At 34.3% G+C, this 27,948-nt stretch overlaps 1 protein-coding gene across 2 annotated transcripts; it reads right to left on the bottom strand.

The window, feature by feature from the left end:
- Positions 1-3,223: 3,223 nt before the first annotated feature.
- LOC132175447 (Leucine-rich repeat transmembrane protein kinase) lies at positions 3,224-27,589 on the bottom strand. 2 transcript variants are annotated; one of them, XM_088514864.1, is made up of 24 exons: positions 27,284-27,589; positions 24,708-24,867; positions 23,695-23,766; positions 23,373-23,441; positions 23,193-23,264; positions 23,038-23,109; positions 12,173-12,244; positions 12,021-12,092; positions 11,836-11,907; positions 11,676-11,747; positions 11,495-11,566; positions 10,213-10,281; positions 10,001-10,066; positions 9,788-9,850; positions 9,577-9,615; positions 9,431-9,480; positions 8,952-9,316; positions 8,611-8,806; positions 8,399-8,533; positions 5,676-5,794; positions 5,325-5,535; positions 4,996-5,233; positions 4,346-4,496; positions 3,224-3,860 (listed from the first exon to the last, which is right to left on the bottom strand). In XM_088514864.1, exons 1-24 carry the CDS (start codon positions 27,396-27,398, stop codon positions 3,432-3,434), a joined length of 3,051 nt encoding a protein of 1,016 aa, XP_088370990.1. In that variant the 5' UTR covers positions 27,399-27,589; the 3' UTR covers positions 3,224-3,431. The 2 variants fall into 2 exon arrangements, with proteins under 2 accessions (XP_088370990.1, XP_088370991.1); XM_088514865.1 differs by having other exon boundaries at positions 9,431-9,477.
- Positions 27,590-27,948: the final 359 nt, after the last annotated feature.

Here is a 27,948-nt window from a genome sequence, read left to right as displayed (position 1 = left end):
ATTTTTATAAACTGGGTTGAAGGAAGTTCCTCCAACCCAGTTTAGAAGAAAACTCTGTCCTAAACATATTAAAAAAATATAGTTAACAAAATAAATAAATAAATAAATAATTATTGTTTAAAACATATAAATGTAAATTATAATTTATTTTTGCTCTTTATATTCATAAACAATTAATCTATATTGACCAATTTAAATATAAAAGTGTACATAGACATTTTATTATTTAATAACAAATTAGTGTAAAACATTGATTACATACTTCTAAGAAAAAATAATTAAACACTTCATTTGAATTATTTTATGGCTTGAAGAAGAGAAATTTGGCTGATTGAATTTGCAAATCACAAATTTGAAATCGCCAAATCGCAACACAGTTTATGAAATTAGGTTTTATTTTTTATATATATGTAATATGTGTCAATTGTTAACATGCTAAACTCAACACAACTATCAAGGTATAATTTCCTTTTCTCTTTTCCCATAGAAAAAAAAAATGGTGTTGAGAGGGGGTATATAGTCTTATACACATGTTTCGATACAATTTGAACCTGACACGTGTACGCGAATTATTACGCGTGTTTACTCCTCCCAAAACAAAAGGAAAAGAGGTTGGATTTAGTTAAATATGGACCTTGATTTTTTTATAGGTTAAAAATATTAAAGAAAACATGTGAGAGATGACACTTAACACTTAGAGCCTGTTTGAGTGTGCGTTTAAGGGGCCTAAAATGCGTTTAACACTAAAAAAGTTTGTTTAAAGAAAAGAAAAAAAAAAAATACTCGTTTAGTAAAAAATACTGAAAGCACTTTTAAGGGTCTAAAAAGTCTAAAAATAGTCAAAACGCACTTTTGGCAGAAGCTTAAAAATGAAGCTTTTGTTAAAAAGTATTTTTTTTTTGACTTAAAAGCTCTATTTCTCGAACGCAATTTAAGCAAACTCTTATTAAACTAGATTTAAGGAAACTTTTGTCTTTCTCAAATGGAAAAGAAGACCATAAGATTAGATTGAGGTTGCGGGACCCAGATGGCCCCAAACCAAGTTAAGCCATTTAAGTAATGTCCTCATCCAATTAGGAAAAAAAAAAAAAAAAGTAATGTTCTCATCCTCATGCAACGTATTAACCCATCATTTTCTTTTGGGTTTCTCACTTTCTCTCTTCTGCATCCATCTCTTCTAATCCACTAGCCTACTCTTGCAGCCGATCCGCTCCACCAGTCCCCCCTGATATCACCAAGAGGTACTCGATCGGCACCTTGATATTTTTTAATATTTTTTGTGATTGTTTTCAGGTTTTCCTTGATTTGGGTTTTGTGGTTATTCTGATATTGTATTTGGTTGCTTAGAAAAATGAGGAAAATAAATGAATATTTTGGATGACACTTGTCATCCAGACATTGATGTTTTAGAAACTCAAACATATATATTGAATGATACTTGTCATTTGTTAGAATAAGTTCAAAAAAATTTCTTCCAAATCAGCTTAAAGGAAATTTGTGTTAAGAAAGAAATGATATTTAGTAAATTCTCATACTACTATGATGATGTGACAGTAAAAATCAATCATTGAATCAATGCTGGCTTATAAAAAGAAAAAAAAATAAGTGGCTGATTTTTGTTACCACATGACCACCATAATTGTATGGTAATAGTACGAGAGTCTACTAAGTATCACTTCTCTTTTCATTTGGCTAAAGACAGAAAATAAGAACATGGAGTTTTTCACTAAGCCACGTGTCCATGCTTTTGCATGCCAAACAGTCCTCACTGCTTTGTGGGCTGGCCATGCAATTTTGCAGTGTAATTTTTTTTTTCCCTTTTAATATTTAAAAAGCATCTAGTATGAGAATATGTTTTTAAAAAATAGCTTGACGTGTATTTAAAAAAAAAAAAAAAAAAGAGTATGATTTTAAAAGTTAAATTACAATTTTACCAAATGTTTAGATGAATTTTCAAAATAGAGTTTTCAATTTGTATACTTGAAATCACAATTTTTTTAAATAGCACATTTTGAAATGAATCGGCAAACTAAATAGACCCTGCGTTGGTGCTGCCTTAGGAAAATATTGTGTTTGGTATGGTTTGGAGGGTTGTTGGGATTAATGGGTACTTAATTTATAGTTTTAGGAATCTATTAATTGATTATATGCGAATTTGATTTTTTTAAGTCATGAACCAAGAGGCTGTATTAGGCTATTAGCTGCTCAATTTTCTTACTGACCGAAAGATGTGTGTAGTTTTTCTTATGGTGTGATAGCGGATATTTTGTATTGGAATGGTTCTATTCAGTAGATTATTGTACAACTGGATGACGTAGCAATAAAAATTAACTCTTAGATCATTATTTCGTTTTTATTTTTTATTTTTTATTTTTATTTTTATTTTTGTGAGTTTCGATTCAATGGCCGAGTTTTAGGGTAGTTTAGAGTGTAGTGGGTCTATGTTATTTAGTAGTTTAATAAAAAGAACATGAAGGATAGGTGTTTCCGGCCCTAAATGAAACTGGTTTAGTGAGATTTTCTTCCATTTTATGTTTGGATCACATAATAAAGTTTCTAAATGTTAATTGACAAATGACATTTTTACCTGGACCTGGACAAAGGACATTTTTTAGATTTTACCAAGACTTTGGACTAGTGCTTTTCCAACAAATGACTTTTTTTTTTTTTCCCTTTTTTTTTTTTTTTTTTTTAACCATCATAATGCAAGGTTAAATTGGACTGAAGAATGCAATAATTCGGCCATATATAAAAATGGGGTTTGGGTTATACTCAATGAGTAAAAACATGCTTAGTGAGTTAATGAAGCAGGTGTTTGCTGAAATTTCTAGGAGGGAAATTGTTCTACTTTGAAGGAGACCTTGACCCATCTCTATACCTTTATATTTTAGGAGCACTGCAATCATGCACTCTGACCCGACTTTGATTTCTACTTCGGTGTGAATCATTTGTGTCAATTCCTTCATACTCCTAAAGTGGAAAAGCCCACACATAATCCTGAGACATTAATAGAGGTGAAAATACAGTTATGATTAGCGGTTATTAGCTAAAACTGCTAACCGTAACTGCCTTCGCTAACCGCCTAGGCAGTTAACCGACAGTTAACGGTTAGTGCAGTTAGCAGTAACCGCCCATCTTTTCACCCCCTACATATTAATGATTGGCCTAAAGAGTATTAAAATTTAATAAATATTCACAAGACTTATAATGCAATAAACCGGTAGGTAGAATGCCATCAATGCTACAAAATCTCATTAGAAAACAAACTCATGTAACTTTCTCTATACGAATCTGGTAAATAGTCTAAAAGCATCTTTGCTCTATTGTTTTTCTAACAATATGAACATTTGTCAAAGAGCTCCTTCAAAAAAGAATCTAACTAGAATAAGAAAAGAATTTCATAAATCTTTCTTCTTCTCCTTATTTATCAGTTACTCTATATTTACATCATATAGATCCTGAAGAAGCTTGCTCGATGAAGAATGGTCTCGGGTCTCATCCTTACTGTGGACAGAAATGGAGGAATCAATCCAAGGCCCAGTCATTGAAATTTCTCTCTGCATTTGACTATCTTGTGAAAATGTAGAGAATTGTGTTTGGCTGTCTTGTGATAATTTCCCAAAGGCTTTGAACCTTGCATCCGGGTTTGTTTCACTGCGCTTGATTATTGGAGCTTGGACTGCGATTTTTCCTTCAATCATACTTACTACGGAAGACATTGATGGTCTGAGAGTGGGAGAGGGGTTGGTGCATAAGAGAGCCAAATTGAGCATTCTTAATGCCTCCTCGGAGGAGTAGCTTGAACCAAGCTTTGGATCCACAAGCTCTAGCAGGTTTCCTTGCTCTTCTAGGACATAGGCCTTCAATCACATGTAAAAGAAGCAAAGCAAAAAAAGTCATGATCTTATGCATTCTTGCCAAGTTAGAGAAGAAAAAACGCATGAGATTGATTATATGGGTACAAAAAGATACAAAAATTTAACACCAAATATGTCGAGAAAGGAGGTTTGAGGAGTTTGCCTGATGAGAGATCCCACATTGAAACAACAACATTAAATTTTTGTGTAAACTTCATTTTGGTAAGTTGTTTTTGTCCCACTAAAATGAATTTTATTTATGTTGTTTCTTGAAAAGCTCCTTTTCATGATTTTGGGAATTCTAATGAACAAAATAAAAATACCATTTTCTGTGCCCTGGACTTTTATATAAGTGATATAAATCTACAAATCCTACCTTAATAAAATAACAAATTTCAACCTGATGCATTGTAAACTACATATAACAGTTAGAAGTGTCGACAAAAAAGATCCTTTAGAAAAGAAAGAATGTCCCAAATATCGCTTACCCAGTCCAGCAGATAAACAAACTCCTCCTTTGGTCTGTAATTTGTGTTGCTTTTCCCACTAACAAGCTCTAAAGCAACTACTCCGAAGCTGTAAACATCTGCTTTGTCAGTCAAGTAACCCCTCATTGCGTATTCAGGAGCCATATAACCTCTGAAAAAAAAAGCAGACAACATTAGAACAGTGAGTACATGTGTCATAGGCATTCATCAATGCCAGCTAAGACACTCTTCTAATACCGATTCCCTAAATGCCTTTCTGGATATTCCTCAATGTCCCGGCTATTTACGGAAATTAGAAAAGCATCTAAAAGATATGCCAAGTATAAGGTTTTCTGCTGATAGATTAGCCACTGTATATAAATGACAGTGCAACCCATTACCGTCACTGCTATTGAATGTCAATATGAAATGTTTAGGGTTTTAAACAGAATATGCTGCTTCTATGAAAATCAGATGCAGAAAAGTCATAGTTGGTATATTATGTCTTATTATTATTATTTTTTTCTTTTCTTTTTTCTCTATTATCTGTCACCATGCTAATAATTAGCTAAATGAGGAGGAAGATATGTGTATATATATGTATATATATATATATATATATATATATATATATATATATAGAGAGAGAGAGAGAGAGAGAGATAACTCACACTGTTCCAGCAATTCGTGTGCTGATATGTGTGTTCTCTTCTTCATCAAGTTTAGCTAAACCAAAGTCAGATATCTTTGCATTTAGATCCTTATCAAGGAGCACATTTGTAGCCTTTATGTCTCTGTGAACGATTTTCAACCGTGATTCCTCATGAAGATAAGCTAATCCCTTTGCTATTCCCAAGCATATCTTCTTCCTTGTCGTCCAATCCAAGTGTAGCTGGTTTTCCTCTCGACCTAAATTGGGAACGAAGAGAGAGAAAGAGTTTTCTGCTATTAGTCTTACACTTGAAATATGTAAAAAGGTGGATGTTAGTGAAGGATTTACCAAAAATTGCACGGGCAAGACTATTGTTTTCCATGTACTCATATACTAGCAACAACTGGTTTCCTTCGATACAACATCCAAAAAGCCTCACAAGATTTGGGTGTTGTAATGCAGAAATCATGCCTATCTCATTGACAAATTCACGGTTCCCTTGCTTTGATTTAGCGGAGAGCTGCTTAACAGCAATTACAACACCATCTGATAGTACACCCTAAGACCAAGAAAATCAATTTCAGATAATTTTTCAATGAATTACTACTTATCTTGCACTAGTGCTTAAACCGGTGACATGGCAAAAGCCTTGCAAGTGGTTACACTTACCAAAGCTAAAAACCAGTAATCCATAATTACCTTGTAAACAGGCCCAAAGCCTCCTTCGCCTATCTTATTTGCAGGGTCAAAGTTACTGGTGGCAGCTTTAATTTGTCTTAAAGTAAAATAACCTGTTTGTAAATCTAGCCCACGTAGTTCTGTAAGAAGAGAAAAGAAATTAAAATTTTCTGGAAAGAGAGTGAGAAACAACAAAATTAAAAAATAATAATAAAAAAAAAGGTTCATAGAATGCGTCTCTATAGGATACACAGACAAGAACACACCCATACAAAAGGGAGGCTTTGTCTTTCAAGTGGAACATTATACTCATAAAACAAAAATACACTTCATTCCGCATTTTTGTCCTGCATTGCTTTTTCATCACGTATTGTTAGGATTATATGCCCTCAAAAACAAATTTTATGGATTTAATGAATTTATTATTTAATAATAAATTTTATGTTCACATCCATAATTATTATGGGTAATTAAATGTGACATGAGATGCCTTGTATAGATTTTGTTTGGGAAACATTGTAGAAAAATCATGCTGGCAGTAATGAACCAAAGGCGGGGGAGGAATGATTTTTCAGTCCCTTGTAAACCCAAAATTGCTCTAGGATGTTTTGATGAGGCTGTACTAGGTGGTTCTAGATTCGTCGGGCCTTTATTATGGGTAATTAAATGTGACATGAGATGCCTTGTATAGATTATGTTTGGGAAACATTGTAGAAAAATCATGCTGGCAGTAATGAACCAAAGGCGGGGGAGGAATGATTTTTCAGTCCCTTGTAAACCCAAAATTACTCTAGAATGTTTTGATGAGGCTGTACTAGGTGGTTCTAGATTCGTCGGGCCTTGATCTATCGATTGGCGCTATTACGGAGGTGATTGGCACTTTATGGCACGCGTGACAAAATGGGCAGATTCTTCAGGGGCACGTGGCGGCTTGTTTGGACACTGTTGGCGGCGAATGGATTGACTGGCTCTTGATCTATAGACATGGAACGACTTTTGAGGCTCTGGGCGGCAAAAATTTTGGCGACGCTTGGCATGGGGCAACGAGACTGAAATTTGTCAAAGGGGAACTCCAAAAAAACTTTGATGACGTTTATTGAAGGCCACATTAAAATGGCTCTACTACCATGTTAAATATATTAAAGAGTTTGAAGAGATATATTAAAGAAAAAGAGAGGAGAGAAAGAAAAGAGAGAGTGGAAGCACATAAAGACTACACTGTATTAAGTAGTGTTATAATATGAAGTATTACAGAGACCTCTATTTATAGAGGCTTATAAGGGATGAGCAAGTAAACCTAGTAAACTAAGGAAACCTTAAATACATAAGGAAAGAAATAACCCTAAAATAATATCAAATATATTCTTAATTTACTCTTCATTAAGGTAGTGACCTTATGCAGACAAGTGGGTGCAATGCAACAAGTGCATAGACTAAATTGGATCTAATGTCAAGAACAACTCATGGAGTGATCAACATCAGCTGAAAGGTTGTTCTATCACAATTTGCCCTTAGATCGGAGAGGTTTATGCAATTTATTTATTCTACATATAAACTTTGACGATGTCAACCGTTGATATCCCATAAAGGGCTATATACGGATGAAATGAATCAGGAAAAAGCGCTAGCCATATCTGCGCTATCATCCCAAAAAGGACTAGTCAATTTGGAGCTTCTCTAAAATTCATTATAAAGCCCAGTTTCACCTAGTAGTTAGGCAATGTGAGACTTAGCACTTATGACTATCTCTATAAACCACTCATTCTATGTGGACTTCTTCTCATCTTCCCAATATGGGACCAGGGTGTTACAAACTCCCCCTCTTAAACTCATGACGTCCTCTTCAAGTCCACGTCATGCAGTGCTCCAGTACCACATGACCTGGCGTTACTAGGTGGCTCTGATATCACTTGAAACGACTCAGGAAAAAGCGCTAACCATATCTGCGCTATCACCCCAAAAGGACTAGTCAATTTGGAGCTTTCTTAGAATTCATTATAAAGCCTAGTTTCACTTAGTAACTAGGCAATATGGGACTTAGCACTCATAACTATCTCTATAAACCACCCACTTTATGTGGGCTTCTTCTCTTCCCAATATGGGACCGGGGTGTTACAGATGCACTTCATTAACATACATTTTTTGATGTTTTATAATTCCGTAAATTGTCAAATACAATTGTTTTATTGTTATTTGCTTTTTCGCAATCTGTCATGTATAATATTAGCAACCACTTAACATAGCAGTAAATAATAAATGCAAGTTCAAATATAAATTAGAAACACAGCACATTAATAGTGCACATATAATGCATATGCCTTAGGGTGCCCTTCTATTGCTAAAAGATCGGGACCATTTACTAACCAATAATACCATTAAGGAGGAAAGTATTTAAATTCTTATTTAGGAAAAATGTTTCAGATAGTCAATATTAGATCAAGAATTATAAGAGGAGAATTCGTGGTCAATCAGCATTGATGCAAAAGCTACACAAAGAGAGAACCACCATTATCCATCCATCTTCTCTCCGAGTGTTTGTGTTTGTGTGTGTGTGTGTGAGAGAGAGAGAGAGAGAGGGCTAATAGTTCAGCTTCTTAGTTAAAATTCTGCACATTTAACTCCAAATGACCAAACAAAGCACGAAACAACTTCTTACTCTACTCCTAACTAGATAAGATTAACAATCTGACTGGCTAGTCAATACTTTCTATGCATATATTTTTTCTTTATAAGATTAATCTTACCTTTATCTTCAAGGTCTTTCCCCCCTAGGTAACCCTTCATTCGGAGAACTACCAATATCAATACAAGGAGCATACACGATGCAAGTACAATTCCAGCAATAGCTCCAGCAGGTAGACCCTTTCCAGGGTCAAAGTCTACAAGAATAGAGGAATCTTACATGAAAAGTCAATAATAGAAATGGTAGAGAATCTAAATCACGAGAGAAACTTACTTGGTGTCACTGCAATGGCAGATATAAGAGGTCCATAGACACCTCTCCTAGGAATGGCATTAGTTCCTTTCCCTGCCCAGTATAAATGAATCTCCAAAGTGCTACCATTAACAAGAACATCATATTCCCTATGGATGCCTATACCAACACCTCCAGCAGCCTCCATAATGTTGAAATCCTTCTGAACTAAATTCCCCTGAGAAAAAAAAAAAATTCAAATAAAAAACTTCACAAGCTTCAACCAATAATTGACATCCTTTCGCTTTTGAAGCCAAGCAAAATCTTGAAAGGCATCATGTTACATACTATATGTTAATAATGAAAAGCCTCTATGAACTCACTTGAATTGAGATGTCGAATATGCGCTTTCCCAGGCTGCTAAATGTCTGGTCATCAGAATACATTATTTCAGCAAAATAAAGCTTTACTCTGTAACTTCTTCCTTTTTGCAAGCAAAGACCATAGTACTTAAGAGATAGAGGAGCAAGTCGTGCTGTCTGGTAGAATTCTGGACCAAACACGTTTGATATATTTTTTGCTATGTAGGGAGCATCATCGTTGGCTGTGTAAACCCCTGTACTGCTATAAGCCCATTTTTCAGAAAAGGAACTAAATTGAGACGCTCCTTCACTGTTTAAGTCCTGTTCATATTCATTCCCTTCGAAATTCGTTTTATCCCCTCCACAATTAATAAACAATGAATAATCTGCAGATGTAACAGCAATTTTATCATACCGTACTTCCATCACTGTCTCAAATAGCTTGACTCATAAGCTACTACAGTTCATAAAAGCACAGAGTCATATGTGTCTATACTTACGCTGTGGTTTTTGGGAACAGGGGAGGTCCTTCTTCAAACACCAATGACTTCTGGAAGTTCAAAATTTAGGTTAAGTCAAATAATTTTTGTTTTTAATGCAGTTTCAGCAAGCAAAATAAAGGTGTACTAAAAAGCAAAGAACTTACGGGTTGCTCCCCGAGGATGAATAACCGGAAACCAAATTCCTGTTTGATGATAAAGATAGGTTAGGGCAATGAAAGAGGGTGAATTTGTCAGGCAAGTATACATATAGGTGAGCATCGATATAAAAGAAACTATATTGAATTTCTTTTCTTCCTTCCCTCTTTGATAACCCAAGCTTTGAAAACGGAAGTGATTAATACTAAAGAAACTTACACAGGTGACAGTGATGAACAACTAGCATCAGATGATCCTGAAAACTTGTTGTAAGATAAATCCCTGCAATGCATGTCATCATCCCTTTATGACAGTTGAATGATATTTGATTGAGAGATTACAGTTCATCACATGAGTCTCACAATAAAAAAGGAGGAAGAATAAAGTTTACAGACAAAAGAAATAAATATCCTCAGCTTATAGTGGACATACATTTCGTGCTTGTTTTCCAATATCCAACTCGGCACCTTTCCAGTCAATGAGTTGTTGGTCAAAAACCTACATTTACAAAATATATGCTCATCTTGTTTATTGCCAAGTGAGTAGTCACAGTGAAGAATAAAACAGAGATAATTTGAGAAATAAATAAAAAATGAAACATTTACATCATTAAGTAATTTTTACTTTCAGTGCATATGGCTTACATGTAATCTAGATCCTCATTCTTAATTGTATCTGGAATTGGACCACTCAAATTGTTGAAGCTCAGGTCTCTACAAGATAGAAACAAATCTCATATGAGCATAAATTATATATTTTTACCAATCAATTACATGATATAACGGAATCAAATTTCTTTAATATAATTTGTTTTCCATTTTGTTGCACTAATATATTCAAGCAAAATTCTATAATCCAAATGCAGTTTCTTGTAGAAATAAAGCCATCACCACATGCTAGTAGTTGATATTATATTTTCTTTCCATACAATCTTGAGAAAAAATTTCCATACATTCAGAGGCTTATAGATTATACGTTGATTTCAAAAGCAAGGGGATAAACAAAAGAATTTATTGAATTGAAATGATTCAATGGCCATGGGACATCCAAAAGCACCTCTAGTATCTCAAAGTCTAAATAAATTTTCTATTCATGGATAACATACTTTTAAAACAAGAACCAAAATATAATAAAGAAAAAATTTAAGAGCAGAGAGAGAGAGAGAAAGAGTAAATAGATAAACTGTAGTAAATAAACCCCTAGTTTCAAAAGGGTGATCGATTTCTACGCAAATAAGAAACCTCTTGCTAAAACTAGCATACAAACAGAGAAAATAAGTAGCCTTCTTTTCTATTTTCTAAGAAAGAAAAGAAAAAAGAGTAGTCATATGTGCTTAACCCCAGATATTCCACATCCATGTCAGGTTGAATCCCAAGCCTCCATATTGGAAGGAAAACGTACCATTGGACTATATAGCAATTGGTATCTAATATGATTTTATTTATTTCTTTTATTCACAGTTTGGTCAGTTAGTAGGTAGGCGACTATTAGGAGCAAATATGCTTCATGTGTTTGGTCTTCCAATAATTACCAAAAAAAAGTTTTAATTTCCCTATTGGTAGAGTTTAATTCCCATACATCTAGGTGCCATATGGCCTATTTTCGAAGAACCAAAATCTGCAAATTTGTATTTTGGAGGAACAATCTTCCTTAGCAATCAATTTGCTTCTCTACAATACAGTAATATCATATAAAATTAATAACAAATAGTGCCAGCAAACAATAAATCGAAACTTTATTAGTCTGTAAATTTCAATCCAATTCTGGTTCATCTCAAGTGACTTCATAACACTAGTCAGAATAAAATGTATAAGATGTCTTATAATCACAAAAGTCCAAAACATAAAAAAGATTTAAACCTTGATATAGAGAAAGAAATTAAAAAGTAAATCATCTCTGTGAGCATACCCATGTCAAGCAACTTACATTCTTTTTAATTTATCCATCGTTAAAATATAGGGTGGGATTGAATCAGTGATTAAGCATTTTCTCAGCACCCTGAGGGACAGGAATAAGACCAACAACTTGGTAAAGTAAGTAAACTGCAAAATCAATCACGATATAATTCATTACTCGTTGTAGTAAATAAAGTAAACATAGAACTTACAAATACTTCAAAACTTTCAAATTCTGCAATTTAGGGAAGCTACTGCTTGATCCGTTCAAGTCAGATATCATCCTGGAAAACATGTCAGATCAGTGAAAATCAATTGTACTATCTTCCAGATTTCCTGTTCCTAATCAATGTCTGCTACAGGAACACTCACAGTTCAGTTAAGTTTGTCAACAGAGATATGTTGGAAGGAATGGGGCCCTCCATGGACGTGCCTAGCATATAACTGCAAAAAAAAATTAATGTTTCCTCACATACCAAAAAAGAAAAACTAAATTTTTTTAATTCATGTCCGAACGGGAAATAAGGCAGATAAAAGGAATGAAGTATAATACTCACAGTCGAGAAAGTTTGCTCCATTTCCCAATAAAATCAGGTATCTTCCCAGATATTTTGGTCCCATCTATCCTACTGCAGGCAGTAAATTTCTAAGAATTTCTGAATTCTAAACACAACATGTCCAAGTAATCATGTCATATTGCATTACTTACAATTCAGTTAAGCTCTTTAAATTGACAAATTTTTCTGGTATTCGGCCCGTAAAATTGTTTGCAGAAAGAATGCTGCAAGATAAAGAAATATTCAGTCACGCATTCCCTTGAAGTGATATGGCAAAAAGTTGTCATAGCATAAGAAACAAAGTTTACTGATGTTTAACATTGATATGAGGTGTAGGCACAGTTACAGAAGAAGTAACAAGCAGTACAGCCTTGCATACAGAAATAGGTTCACGCCAGACATAACAAATAGAGATTTTATTTCATTCAACCCTGAAGAGAAAGAATAGATACACAAGTATCTTAATGAACTATACTTTTGAAAGAAAATGAATTAACGTATTTGAGAAAATTATCCAAGAAATGCATTTGCAACCTAAAACCATACAACCAGACCGAACTCGATAAAATTTTCAGACTCACAGGATATTGTTAAAACCCAAAAAATTAGCTCATCATATTTTGCATTCGTCTTCTATAGTTTCACAAACCGCCCCTTTTCACAATATCACATATGATATATTTTTTTGAAGTGTTTCACATATGACATTGAATAGTGTAATATTTTAATTTATTATCTGCGGGCATTTACGTTATTATGCCATTTAAGTTCTAACATAAATAGAGCATTGCTACACACTAAAAAATTTACAACGTACCATTTACAAAGTGGCACGAGCTTATATAGTTTTTGCCATATCAGCAACTTAACAACTAAAAATTTTAAGTTGGTGATGTAGTAGTTGCCACCTAAGATATCACATCAGTTTGTATGAGAATTGTGGTGAAATTGGTTGTATCTCTGACATTTTCCATATAAATAATACAAGTGAGAACGCTAATTATAGGTTCTCACTTCCCCTAGTCATTTTGTCTTTTCTCCTCTCTTTTTTCGCCTTCTCTCTCCTCTCTTTTTTCTCCTTCTTTCTCCTCTCTTTTGCATCTTTCAACTTCATATTGAGTTCCAACTCACTCCATATTATAGCTTCCATTTAACTTAAATATATTGGCCAACAAAATGTTTTTTTTTTTTGATAAGTATTGGGCAACAAAATGTTTAAATGATTAAATTTTTCTATTGTTATTCATTTAAACTTTTGGCAAAACCCACAATGTAATGTTTTAGAAAGATTGAAACTGGGTGCAATACATTTTTTCAAAACCGTTAATTTAAAATGAACAACCCACATCATGACAGTAAATACAAAAATAAAAAGGTGGCTGATGGGGTGGGCAAACCACCCCTTTAGATGGTTCAACCACCCCCAAATGGCTGGTGTGGGGGTAGTTCAGCAACCCTTGATGGTTGGTTCGGGGTAGCCAACGAGGTGGTTCGGCTCGGCCACCCCAATTGCCTGTTAAGAGGTAGCTTAACCCTAAGACCTATGAGGGTAGTTTGGCCATCTCAACAATCACCGTGCCAACCTTTTTTTTTTTTTTTTTTTTTTTCCATTGTTTTGTTCTTAGGACATTCATTTAATGAATGGACCAGATACAATGTATTGCACGGTGCAATACAGATTTCAATATGTTCCAAAAATTACTAATGTTGTCAAATGTTATCAAAAATAGATCCGGCTTACACCCTATTAGTAAAATAATTTGACATCTCCAAAGATTTGGACGGTCAATATTAAATTTTGGACAAATGACGTCATGGGTGACCAAAGTTGATCTCGCTAGAGACATCTTTATGTAGGACGACATTTACCTATCTTTTCAGTGAAAACAAAAATAAGAAAAATGTCAAATAATATTGGAGCAGCGCTGCTTGATCAGAATTTTACTAGTTTTTAGACAATGGAAGTACAAAAGAAAAGATTTGTCACGATTCTAGTTGATTGTCAATTATATTTGATTTTCTATTTTAGATTATGATTTTATTTTATTTTATTAGGATTTTATTTGTAGAAAATTTTATTTCATTTCTTTACTAGGATTAGATTTACTTTAATTATTTCATTTCCCTATTAGGATTAGGTTTACTGTCTCGACAAGTATTTATCTTTTATATATATGTTAGTTTGTAATGTAAAACAGACTCAATTGAATTATTATCAAGTTAGAGAATTTCTCTCAAACACTCTGCTGAGTTTATCTTTTTTTTTAAGTTTGCGGGATTGTTTTATCTTTTGGTTAGAAGTCGCTTTTGATTGTGGCTACTAAGTTTTTCGGTATGTCAGTTGGTATCAACGCAGGCTTTATCCTGATCAATGTCCAATTAACGCAACGGTGACGACCTTCTCCAACAACGCCACTTTTAGGGGAGGGGCTCTTTCGAGAGCCGAATTCATGGGGTATTCGAGCCGGCATTATGCAGATTCAATGGCCAACTTGTACTATAGTAACAAATTCTATATCAACACTGTGCGTGAGAGAGAGGTTTTGAGAGCCGACTACTAGTGATACACCAAGCGATCAGAGGCTCCTTGGAGATCCGAATTGCAAGAGTTCCAGTAGACCATTCAACAGGAGATGGTGGCAGACATTAGAACGCATGCAGATGGGTTCCCTTTGGAATCACAAAGACAATGATGCCTAGGATGACAATGGGATCCGAGTGAAACACGTTCAGTTTCCTTATGTTGATAGGCTCCTTGACGATGATGTAAGTCGCATTCAACCTGTCCGTAACCATATTTGTGAATCTCTGAATAGGCAACCAACATATGAAGAGAATAGGGCTGGGCAAAAACCCGCCCAACCCGATGACCCGCCCCGCCCAGGTACAGTGTGTTTTTTCGCGGGTTTGGGTTGAAAATATTCAACCCGTGCGGGGCGGGGAGGGTTTCGAGTTTAGTAATATTTTTTATGTGAGTACCCGCCCCGCCCCGCTCCTAAAACACTAAAAAAAACGTAGAAAACCCTAGACACTAAGAGACCCATCACTCCATCAGCCTTTCTCCCTTTCACGCTTTCATGATTCACCTAGGCTCCCATCCCTCAAGTCCTCAACACAGGCACAGCAGTCAACAGCGCCGTCGACCACCTCTCTCCCGTCGAACCCATCTCCCTCCACGGCGTCCCCGCACCGCACGACCGTCGACTGCAGTCACCGCACCTTTCGATCTCCCATCAGATGGTCGGACCCATCTCACTCCCCGCATCGCACGACTGCATCTCGCGATCTCTCACTCTCGCCTCTCGATCTCAGATCAGAAGGGTACTCTCTCTCTCTCTCTCTCTCTCTCTCTTTTCTGTTTGGTTCTTGGGAAAGATTAAATGAAAATATCACTTGCTTTTTATTCCATTTTCCTCTTGTGGATTATCTATTGCTTGTTTGGAGGGAAAATTTCTCCTTTTGGTGAATTTTACAGTGAAATATTAATTGTGAGAGGTGGTATGGTATGGGAATCCGATGGATTAGCTGTCAATGTTGGTATTATATTTTATTTTCAAAAGTATAATGTCGAGAAAGTCTTTGCTAAAATAGCAGTTCAGTAAATGAACAAAGAACAGTGGAGGTCTCAAAGATTTGTTAAAAAATAAACAATGCTTCTTTTGTTAGACTTTAATAAACAAATACTTGAAAAGGAAGAAGGCCTCTGTACGTGGCAAGTGGAGCAATGCTTTCTAGGAGCTCCTCTCTTCTCAGCCTAGTTAGAGTAACATCAGCAATGTCTTATATGTCAATTATTTTTTTAATTTTTAATTTTTAATTTTTTTTAATGTTTAGGGAAAATTTACTCACATCAGATTGTTAATGTATAGGAGAACTAAAACTGTTTTCCTATAAATATTTATGTTTTCTCTCATCTTTTATCTTTTTATTTTTAATTAGAGATTGTATGAAGATTTTAGGAAAAAAATAGAGTAGATAAAGAATTTATATTTTGAAAAGAAATAATATTTGAATGGGTTTTATTTTGATAAGGATTGTTAATGTATAGAGAACTAAAAGTGTTTTCCTATAAATATTTCTGTTTTCTCTCATCTTTTATTTTTTTCTTGTTAGGGTTTTATTTTGATAAGCAATTTTTGTTAAGGATTCTTGTTAGTTGTTAATTTATGATCTGATTATGCAGTATTGTTTTTTTTTTTTTTTTTTTTTTTTTTTTCCACTTATTGTAGGCTCATGGATGGTCATTCAAGTAGTGTTGTTGGTTCTAGTTCTGTATCATCTATTCCTAACCCTAGTTCAACTCTCCCACCAAAACCTATAAAATTTGAGCAAACATCAGTGGTGTGGGAACATTTTACCAAGTTAGAGGGGGGTGATCCTAAGGATCCTAAATCACAATGCAAGTATTGTAACAAATTGTTTAGTTGTCACACTAGAAAGCATGGTACAAATTCCATGCTTGGGCATTTGAGGAATACTTGCAAAAAATATCCCGGTAGGTTTGATAAAGAGGATAAGTCGCAATCAAAGTTAAGTTTTGAGGGTAAGAGGGAAGGCCAAATGGGAGTGGGATAAGGATCTGTGGGTAATTTGGTGATTACTAAATACAATGCTGTGAAAATATGGGACGCAATTGCTAAGATGATAATTAAGGATGAGTTGCCATTTAGGTTTGTGGAAGGTGAAGGGTTTCGGGATTTCATGAATATAGTTGAGCCTAGGTTTTCAATTCATTCTCGTTATACTGTGATGAAGGATTGTGTTAAGCTCTTCTTGTCTGAGAAGGAAAAGTTGAGGGCAATGTTTATGACAACTGGGGTTCGGGTTTGTCTTACCACTGATACGTGGACTTCAATTCAAAACCTTAATTACATGGTAATCACCTCTCATTTTGTTGATAGTGATTGGAACTTACACAAAAGAATTATAAACTTTTGTTTAATTCCTAATCACAAAGCTGATACCATTGGGGAGAAGATTTTGTCGTGTATGCATGAGTGGGGTATTCGTAACATTTTCACTATCACAGTTGACAATGCTTCTACCAATGATGGTGCTTTGGAGTTTGTGAAAAAGAGAACTAGTAATAAGGAGGGCGCCATATTAGAGAGTCAGTTTATGCATATCAGGTGTTGTGCACACATACTAAATCTTATTGTGACTGATGGTTTGAAAAAGGTTGATGAGTCCATTGTGAGGGTTAGAAGTGCGGTGAAGTATGTGAAGTCTTCACCTGCAAGATTTGAGAAGTTTAAGGCTTGTATTGAAAGAGAACAACTTGATTTCAAGGGTTTGTTGTGTCTTGATGTTCCCACTAGATGGAACTCTACATATTTGATGTTGGAAGGTGCTGAAAAATGTCGAGCTGCTTTCCAACTTATGGAAGAGCTTGATAAGACCTTTAAGCCTACATTGACCGAGGAAAAAAATGAGAAAAAGGGTTTGGGACCTCCTACTTGTGCTGATTGGAGTCGTATTAAGATTTTTCTCAAGTTTCTCAAACTTTTTTATGATGCAACAATTCGAATTTCGGGGTCTTTGTATTGTACTTCTAATATGTACTTTAAAGAAATTTGTGACATTCAAATGCATTTACAAGAGTATATTGATAATGGTGATTATGTATTGAGTACTATGCCGGAGAAGATGATAACGAAGTACAATAAATATTGGGGGGATCTTGAGAACAATGATAGGGTTAACTTGATGATGTTTATTGCGGTTATACTTGATCCACGAACCAAATTGGTGTCTTTAGAATATTGGTTCAAAGATGTTCTTGGTGTTGATAGGTGTAATGAAATGAAGAAAAAATTGAAGTCAATCTTTAACAAATTATATGATCACTACAACGCCGGAGAGAGTTCATCTCAAGTTCTACATAGTAGTGGATTGCCTCAAGGTTCCTCAATGAAAATAGAAGAAAGTGAGAATGCTAACCTCTACTTCATGAATAAGTTTCATAAGTACCTAACTTCTAAAAGTGATATTGAAAACAAATCGGAGATGGATCGATATTTGATGGAGGATGTTGAAAAAGCGAATGCAAATTTTGATATTTTAAATTGGTGGAAGGTGAACTCAACCAAATTCCCAATGGTTGCCAAAATAGCACGAGATGTGTTGGCTATTCCCATTACAACAGTTGCTTCAGAGTCGGCTTTTAGCACCGGAGGACGTGTGTTGGATCATTTTCGAAGTTCATTGGCCCCAAGTACGGTTGAAGCATTGATATGTGCACAAAATTGGTTAAGATCAAAGCCCCTAAGTTCTGACTTAGATATGGTTGATGATGTTGAAAGTTATAAGCTCGATTCAGGTCAATTTTTTCATCATTTATTCATTTTAGTTTGCTTAATATATTTTGCTATTTACAAATTTCATTTATCGGTTTCAATTGATATTGTAATGTTTTTTTTTTTTTTTTTCATTCTTTGTAGAATTAACTTTGAAGAACATCAGCATTTTACTTGAGGATGATTAGTGACTTGAAGTTGAAGTTGCATTCTAGACTTGAAGTTGAAGTTGAAGTTGCATTTTAGATGATTAGTCATTTTACTTTAAGTTGCATTTTGTTGGGTTTTGTTGCTTTTAGTTTGAAGTAATGAATTTTTGTTGTTGCTTTGATGTAACTATAAATTATGGGTGTTAAGTAATTTTTTGATTTGTTTTTTCCTCATCTTTTTGAAGTTACTTGAGAAAGATTAGTGACTTCATTGACTTGAAGTTGCATTATGGACTTGAAATTGAAGTTGTAATATGGAGGATTAGTCATTTTACTTGATGTTGCATTTTGTTACTTTTAGTTTGAAGTAATGAATTTTTGTTGGTTATTTAATGTAACTATAAACTATGGGTCTTAAGTAATTTTTTGGTTTGTTTTTTTCCTCATCTTTTTGATAAAAAAAAGAAAGCTAACCATATTTTTATGAAACCCAAAATATCATTTTTATGAAAGATTGAAAGCCCCAAAAAAAGCCAACAAAAAGCCAAAATATCATTTTTAGGCTTAGACCCAACAAAAAGCCCATATTCTGGTTTAAAAATAATAGAAAAAGCCCATATAGGTGTGGCCTTTTGGGCTTAGTCCAAAAAATTGAATAAAAAATTTTACAAAAATGCCATACCAAGAAACCCGACCCAACCCGCAAGACCCGCAACTATTAAACCCGCACCGCAAATACCCGACCCGCGCGGATCTTGGGCATTGGGCTTGGGTGGCGGGTCGAAAAATCCAAACCCGCAAGGTGCGGGTCGGGTGGGAAAAACCCCAAAACCTGCCCCGACCCAACCCGTGCCCAGCCCTAGAAGAGAATATTAATTATGGTGAAAAGGACGTTGAGGCAATTAATTTGGTTGAAAAAGTGGAGCTACCATCAGAGAAACAATTTGTGCAACAACTATTTGTTCCAACGATTACACCAATGCAAGAACCACCACCACATCCTCTGCCATAAGTGCAACTCATCACAATCACCAGTGAAGTTGAAGATAAAATCCAAGAAGAAATTGTTGGAAGAACTTTTTTGAAAGTATACAAAAGGGAAAAATCATGTCTTGGTGCTATCTACGTAGATTTCTCCAAGTACCTTTCTTCGGAGAAGCTGCATGTGCCATGTTCCAAAGAAAACTTGAGGACAAGTTTTTTTCAAGTGGGGGTGTCTAATGTAGGACGACATTTACTTATATTTTCGGTGAAAATGAAAATAAGAAACGTGCCAAAAATAATATTTGAATAGCGCCGCTTGATCAGAATTTACCTATTCTCAGACAATGAAAGTACAAAAGAAAAAATTTGTCACGATTCCATCTAATTGTCAATTATATTTGATTTTCTATTTTAGATTATGATTTTATTTTATTTGATTAAGACTTTATTTCATTTCCTTATTAGGATTGGATTTACTTTAATTATTTATTTTCTTTATTAGGATTTGGTTTACTATTGCCACTAAGATTATGTTCACTTTTTCTACAAGTATTTCTCTTCTATATGTATGTTAGTTTGTAACGTAAAACACATACTCAATTGAATTATTATCAAGTCAGATAATTTGTCTTAAACACTCACGGAGTATATCTTTCTTTTAAGCCAGAGAGCTTGTTTTATTTTTTGATCAAAAGACGCAGACGCTTCTGATTGTGCTTACTTAATCTTTCGCTACATCAAATTTTCTTTCATGGCCTTAACAAAGGCATCACCATCCCATAAAGGATCCTCGGTAGACTGAGTCTTTAATTCTATTGGCCTCCTCGAAGAACCCAATAGCCTCATGTAACTCGTGAAACTTGTATAGGGTTGTTAAGGATATGGATAATGAACTACAATCTCAAACTTCTACTCACGATAAAACTTAGGAGTCATATACTCAGAGAAGGATTCATGTTTATTTCTATTTAAACTCTTTGGTGTAGTTTATCTCAACTTTGTGCTGTCGGCTTTGTATCAAATACAAACTATTGTAACTCATCCATTATATATTGAATGGAACTCTCGAAGGCAAGTAGAGAGGTTAGGATTATTTTCACAAAACCTCAACACTGTGTGTTCTATCAAGGGTCAAGGGTTCAGACAGAAAAAGACCAGGAATTTTCAGAGTACAAAGGTGAGGGCTTCTTTGTAGGTAGGGGACAAAGCTGGGGCTGAATTTGGACATGACCCTCAAGTGTTCCTACTAGACGACGGCTGGGGTAAAGTTGATGGAACCCCACAACTAATAATATAAATATTGATAATATTAACTCTTTTCGAGTAGGAGAGACCACAAGTGAATCCAATTAGGGCTATAGACAAATCACAAACAAGCTATTGCTTAATAATTCTCTATTAATTTGTTGGTTACAATTGACCCCTATTTATACCGTTCCTTAACTACTAAATGAATTCATAAAAGAGAAACTAATGCAATACCTAAAGTAATACTTCTACAACTAGACAACCAAATAACATAAAGTAATACTACTATAACTAGTCAATAACATAAAAGATAGAATTAGACTACAACAAGATAAATAAGTAGATAGGTAGGACTAGGACTTCTACCGCTTCTAGAGCTTCTACTTTGGAGGTCTTCTATTGCATGTTGGAGACTTGTTCCTTGGACTTGTAGAACTCTATCAAAAGTACTTACTCATATATCTGGTCACCTGGAGTGATGATGACAACCATGCATCACCTGTGCCCACATTCTCGAAGGCACCCCTCCTCTTTCAAGAGGATTCGAGGCATGTCAAGCCCTGGTCAGGTTCTTTGCTTTGCATCGAATTAAACCACATGCTCCACAGCTTGTGCAGGCCAACACCAATTACTTCAAGTTTCATTCTTGCGAACGTACTCTCCAGGTGGAATACTTAGGGAACGTTTGGTACATAGATTAGAGCCTGGAATGGAATAGTTATTCCTATGTGATAGCTTTTTCATTCGTTTGGCTAGTTGATTATCATGGACTTAGTCATTCCAAAGGAATAAGTATTCCTCAAAATGAGAAATCTTATTCTATGCTTACTATTGCATATCTCATTAATCGGATGCCATTTCACACTCCGAAACATCTTGTGTCTTCCTCTCCGTTTGTTGTTCCTCCATTATTATTATTATTATTTTAATTTTTTTTTAATTCATAGCCCCCACAAAGACAGGTTACTGCCCTTGTTGTGTATATCGATGATATAGTATTAATAGGAAATGATGAGAAAGAAATACAACGGTTGAGAAAATATCTTGTTAATGAGTTTGAAAAAAAAGACTTAGGAAGCTTGAAGTACTTTCCAAGCATTGAAGTAGCGAGATTAAGAAACAAAATATTTATCTCTAAGCGAAAGTATTTCCTTGATCTCCTCCGAGAAACAAGAATTCTTGGATGTAAAGCTGTTGATAATCCCATAAAGCATAATAATAAGTTAGGGGAAGATAGAGATACTTTGGTGGATAAAGGCAAATATCAACAATTGATTAGTAGACAGACCTATTGTCTCAAAATTGTCCAGATACTATATGTGCAGTTAGTGTGATAAGCCAATTTAAGCATTTCCCAAGTGAATCTCATATGGAAGTAGTACATCGGATTCTTTGTTATCTAAAATCGTCAACTCACAAAAGTTTGTAATTTTCTAGACAAAATAACTTGAAAATATAATATTATATAGATGCAGATTAGGTTGGATCAGTTACAAATTGAAAGTATGCTTTAGGGTATTGCACTTTTGTAGGAGGAAATTTGGTTATTTGGGGTAGGAAAAAAACAGTCGGCGGTTGGTAGATCAAGGACAGAAGCACAATTTAGAGCCATGACACTTGGTTTTGTGAGTTATTATGGTTGAACATTCTATTGAAAGAACTTGGGTACAATTCTAAAGATCATATGAGATTGTATTGTGATAACAAAGCAGCGATTAACATTATCCATAATCCAATGGAAGATGACTGAACCAAGCCCATTGAAGTTGACAAACATTTTATAAAATAAATTACGTGCAGGCTTAATATTTACACCTTATGTGAAATCAAGAGAACAACTTGCATCATGCAGCGTCTTTCACACAACCATAAGCAAGTTGGGCATGCATTGCCTCATCTCAAGGAGGAGTGTTGATGTGGCGTATTTTAATTTTATGCTGATGTGGTGAAATATTTTAATTTTATTATTTTAACTCTGATATCAATACTACATTGGTAGAGTAGGAAACCCTATTTTGGTTCTCTCTTCCACGTACACAATTGTTTTCCTTTTTTCTTTCTCACATTCTCACATTCTCTCTCCTCTATGTCATGTTATTCAATTTATGGATCAGAATGCACTTTTTTTTGTGCAAAACAAGGAGAAAAAAAGAACGTAAAACATAAGGGGTTGGCAGCTTAAAACCAGAAAGCATTAGTTGCGAAGATTATCTCCCAAAAGAACCCAAAAAAAAAGAGAGAGAAGTGAAAGAAGTAGATGACTAGAATAATAAAGATAAAGTATTATTGCAAAAAATAAAATTAAAAAATTAAAATGACAAATGAAGATGGCAATCTTACAGTCTTTTTAATTTGCTCAAATTTCCTAGGCTTTCAGGAAGAGGTCCACCAAGCTGATTAGCTTCCAAGACCCTGCAAAATGCAACTTAATCAGTAATCCAGGTTATCCATCATTCTTCCTTGAATTATGAATAAGACTCTAATTCATGACTTACAACCCCTCAAGTGAACCAATATCACCAATTTCCGTAGGAATGCTACCATTTAGTTGGTTTCCAAGAAGGGACCTGCAGAATACCAAGTGTTACAAATTAACCAACCTGTAGACCCCTTGGTCAATACCTACATGGAAATAACAAAGGACCTCATACATACATATGCTAATAATAACTTACAGATTGACAAGAGGGAGCCGAGCAAAACTTGTAGGAATTTGTCCACTGATATAGTTGCGAGTGAGATCACTGTTTAAATAAAAATAAACTTCAATTAGTTTTTCTCAGTTGCATTTCATCACACAAAAAGGGTGCCAATCTTCCATGAACTCACTCAAAAGTTACTAAAATATTAAAACGACAAAGTAGAGTTTAGAAAAGAGCACCAAGTTATTTAATGACTGTATTAATCAAGGATCTGTTAGGGCAAATTCAGCAAACCGATGATGTAATGAGGTTAATTGACTTCTTTAATGCAGAAAAACATGCATGTTTCCCTTACAGTTGTTGCAGATTAGTAAGATCTCCAAATTCAGGTGGTAGAACTCCAGATATATTGAGACCCTTCAGCTCGCTGTCATACCCAAAAAAAAAAAAAAAAAAAAAAGCAAAAGACAAAAGCATAAAAGAAAAATTGAGATAAAGACAATAAGAAACTGAATAAAATAACTCTGAAGTAATACTCAAAGTTCGGCTCTGAGAATCAGTAACTAAGACTACTTAATTAACTTTTCAAATTTAGATTCAAAACTATTGAAGGTTTAGTCCTAAGTAAATAAGTTTTTTCCATCCAATTGTGCCATGGCATACTTCATAGGAACAAGCATTCAGATGATTAAGATGAGGAATTATAAGATATAGGTAATCCAATTTGTCCCTATCGCTTGACACACTTCATATTATAAATGAAACAAGAATTTACTTGCATACATCCAAACATTAGAGAACAAATGAGAATGCCCTATAAAAAATTAGGCAGCTGATGGCTTGAAATCCATTGGCACTTTCAGGACATGACCAATGAGGCCGACTTGGCCTGTGAAATGTTTATTTATAAACTAAAAAGACAATGTCAGCCAAAGCAAGATGGAGAAAAATCAAATGGCCTGTGAAATCTGTTAAACTGTAGTATACACATGGCATCACAAAATAATAACAAGTAAACAAGATATAACTTAAATCCTAATTGAGTCAGAATTCTAGTATTTGTTAGATCGAAAAACATCATTGATACATGTTTGTGAACAATTCTTTATCAAGGATATCACGTATATTGCAACTATTATATATCAATACTAAAGCATCAAGCCAAATATGCAACCATCTTTTTGCTAGCCATAAATAAACTACACAATAAATGCCTGTACTTGTGTATATTTAGGTGCATGTTTATTAATAAAAATGTAGAGAATTTAAAAACAGAACAAAAAAAAAAACAAAAACAAAAACAAAACAAAACAAAACAAAAACTAAAAACAAAAACAAAAACAAAAACAAAAAACAAAAGGATCATACATGCTTATGATACTGCAAGTGTTGTTACATTTGCATGTGATGTTGCGAAGAATGTACTCATCATTTCTGAAGTTGATACTTCCGACGTTACTGCAAAAATTCTCATTTATGCTCCAATTTAGGTTCTTTAATTTTGTGGATATTGCTTCAAGAGCTTTCACTGTGGAGAAAAATCAATTAGTAATCTGCATTTATATGAGCATTAAAGAAATTAAAATTACAAATCATCCAAGTAAAAAGGAAACAAACCAAAAGACATCAACTTAATTCTCGGTGCAAAAGAATTAATATACCATATATTTTTTTTCTCACAAAGCAATCTGAAATATCAATTATGTGGAAGAAGCACAAAGATAAGCCAAGTTTACCCATACTTCAATGCTCACATGCATCTTTGCTATAAAAAGACACACATTCATATTATCCATTTTAACTCTAATAAAAAGTTAGAAAAATACCTTATTTTTATTTTATTTAAGGCATGAAATGCGGAATATGAGGCATAAAATTATATAGCATATGGTCAAACACCAAATTAAATGACAAATTCTTGGTCTCAGTCTGGCAAAGGATAGATGATGGACAAGATAGTCAAAAGGATGGTTGAACAATAACGTCAAGCACATTCACATTGCATGAAATTGACACCAGTTCAAATAAATAAAACAAAGAATTAAGACCAGTCAAACCAAATCTAGTCAAACCAAATCTAAGTTCAAACTACGTAGCAAAGTTAAAATCCACCAGCTCTATGCTTTGAAGTCGTCAACCAGACAACCTATTCAGTTACTTCCTAATTTTAAGTTGCTACTAATAAACGACATAATTATGTAAAACAAATAGAAAATAAAAATGCTGCAGTAAGCACCAAGATCATATGTTACGTAGTAATGCTACTTTTTCCACTTATTTATTAGACTTATTTTATATCGGTTAATTTAACGTGTTTTAATTGCTTTGTTTTTGTTTATTTCTAAATAGTTGACATGAAAAAAAAAATTACTTAAAATACGTCACGTCTATCAATGCAAAATGAATGTAATAAATAATCGCAAAGAGGCAAGAGCAACATTACTCTATGTCATATAATTGGCATCTGAAAACCCATGTCACATTCCGCTAGACAATATTAGTTTAATTTTTAATTTTTTCTCCTTGGACCTGTTGAGTCCAGTCCGCTTAGCTGGATCTATTGAATTTAGACTTAATTTCTGCTGTTATTTAGTAATATATTTTGATTTGCTTAGAAAGAAAGAAAAAATAATAATAAAGGACACATCAAGTAACCATCAATCAGAAACTAACCAGAATAGAAAAAATTTAAAAAAAAAAGTTTAAAAAAAAAAAATCAGAAACTAACCACTAATCAGAATCTAACATTATAAAAATGATATAGTTGAGGTGATCCAATAGAAGTAATCCAAATTTCAATTTGCATTTGATGTATAATTAATGCCGTGCTGCAGACGTAACAACCTTCCTCTCTATTAATTGATTAGAAGCAATATCGCCACTCTATGATTGCTACAAGACAAACTCTAAAAGAAAAAAAATATAAAATACACGATCTCCTAGGGGTCTCGTGATCAACTAAAGTAGTAAATAGACCCCAATAATTCAAAGAAAAAGAAAAATGTAGAGCACCACTCCAAGAGAGAATTTTCAGCCTCATTTGGTTTAGCTGCTGAATATATATATATATATATATATATATATATATATAATGGTTTATATTTAATTTTATTCAATTTTTTTATTAAAAAAAATTAAAATTAAAATTAAATCGCTAAAAAAACTACCTATATCCTCCAAAATATCTTATTCTTTTGACTTCTAGTAATAAATGTACATGAAGTAGTTATGAACAATGAAAGGGTTATCCCATTATTTATTTAGTCCAACATATAAAAAAGAAATAAATGAATATGACGATTATGCCCTTGTTTAAGCTATGTGTGACAACTATGGACACGCAAAGAAAAAAGCCCTTGGAATTTTTATTTTTTTATTTTTAATCTTTTTGAGGTATGGAATTTTTTTCTTTTTTCATAAAAGAAATACATGTAAATCTCACGACCACAAACAATGAATATCAATCAATATTATATACTATCAATTGGGCCCTCACACAGGTACATCACATGGACGGGTAGCAGGACTTCACATCAAGTTAAATCTGAAATTTATTTATTTATTATTTTTTCAAAAATATTTTCCAAAATTTTCCCCTGTTTTTGTGTTCTTGGGGTGGAGTGGAAAACTAAAACAGAAACACAAAGAAGAGACCACAGATAACCCACAGTTTGAGCGCGTAGAAGAACACAGAAACAAAAAAGAGATTAAAATCAGAGATTGAGAAATGTATGCTTAAGTTTTCGACCCAAAAAAACATGGAATTCACGGAGCAACTCGGCCGCCAAACTTGTGCACACAACTTGTTTAATAAAATGTTTGTGTGAGTTGGTTCCATTATTGCATAGAAGCCAAAAATGAATCAGAATTCCCAAGACAAAAATTCTGAAAACAAATCGTCAGTACACACAACAGCGAAGAATGCAACTGTTCCAGAAAAGTACCTTCATTTTGTGCCAGAGGCGCCTGAGCGTCCGTTCCAAACTCAGTGAAGCAATTCAAAACCAAAATGCCCAGAACAAGGACACAGACAGCCCTGTCGAAGACCACCGACCCCATTTCCTCTGCAAAACAAACTCAAAACTGCCAAGTCCTCCTGAAAGTGAGAAAAAAAATGTCGACGAGGCAAACAGAACCCAAAGGAGAGGACAAAGAGCCAAAGAGTCGTTGGAAGAAAATGATGATAAGAGAGAACGATGGGTTTGGTTTAAACATACGTGGACTTCGTGATTGTTTTTTTTTTTTTTTTTTTTTTGTGAAGGTTCAACGACAAGAAAAAATCAAAAGCAACGAAAATTCGTACGAGAGTACGGGCGTAAAGATTGAATTGACTAAAAAAGATGAAGAAGAAGAGAGCCGCCGAAAACAAACTTCCTCCTGATTCCGCCTTCCTTTACCAAAAAGAGAAACAACACGAACACGGAATGGCAGAGCAGAGGCGGCCATATTTATGGCACGCGGAAAAACGGGCAACCGGTTTTCCTTTGGATCGGTTTGGGCAAACGTGCAAACTGACACACGGGCCACGCAACCGGATAGTTTTGAGGGAAAAGTAGAAGTACTCTTTAAATTATTATTTTATTTTTAAATATATATATATATATATATA

Source organism: Corylus avellana, chromosome 3, assembly GCF_965113065.1.
Source record: "Corylus avellana chromosome 3, dhCorAvel1.hap1.2, whole genome shotgun sequence".
NCBI lineage: Eukaryota > Viridiplantae > Streptophyta > Magnoliopsida > Fagales > Betulaceae > Corylus > Corylus avellana.
The sequence above is the reverse complement of the archived record's forward strand: the minus strand, read 5'-3'. Positions and strand labels throughout refer to the sequence as shown.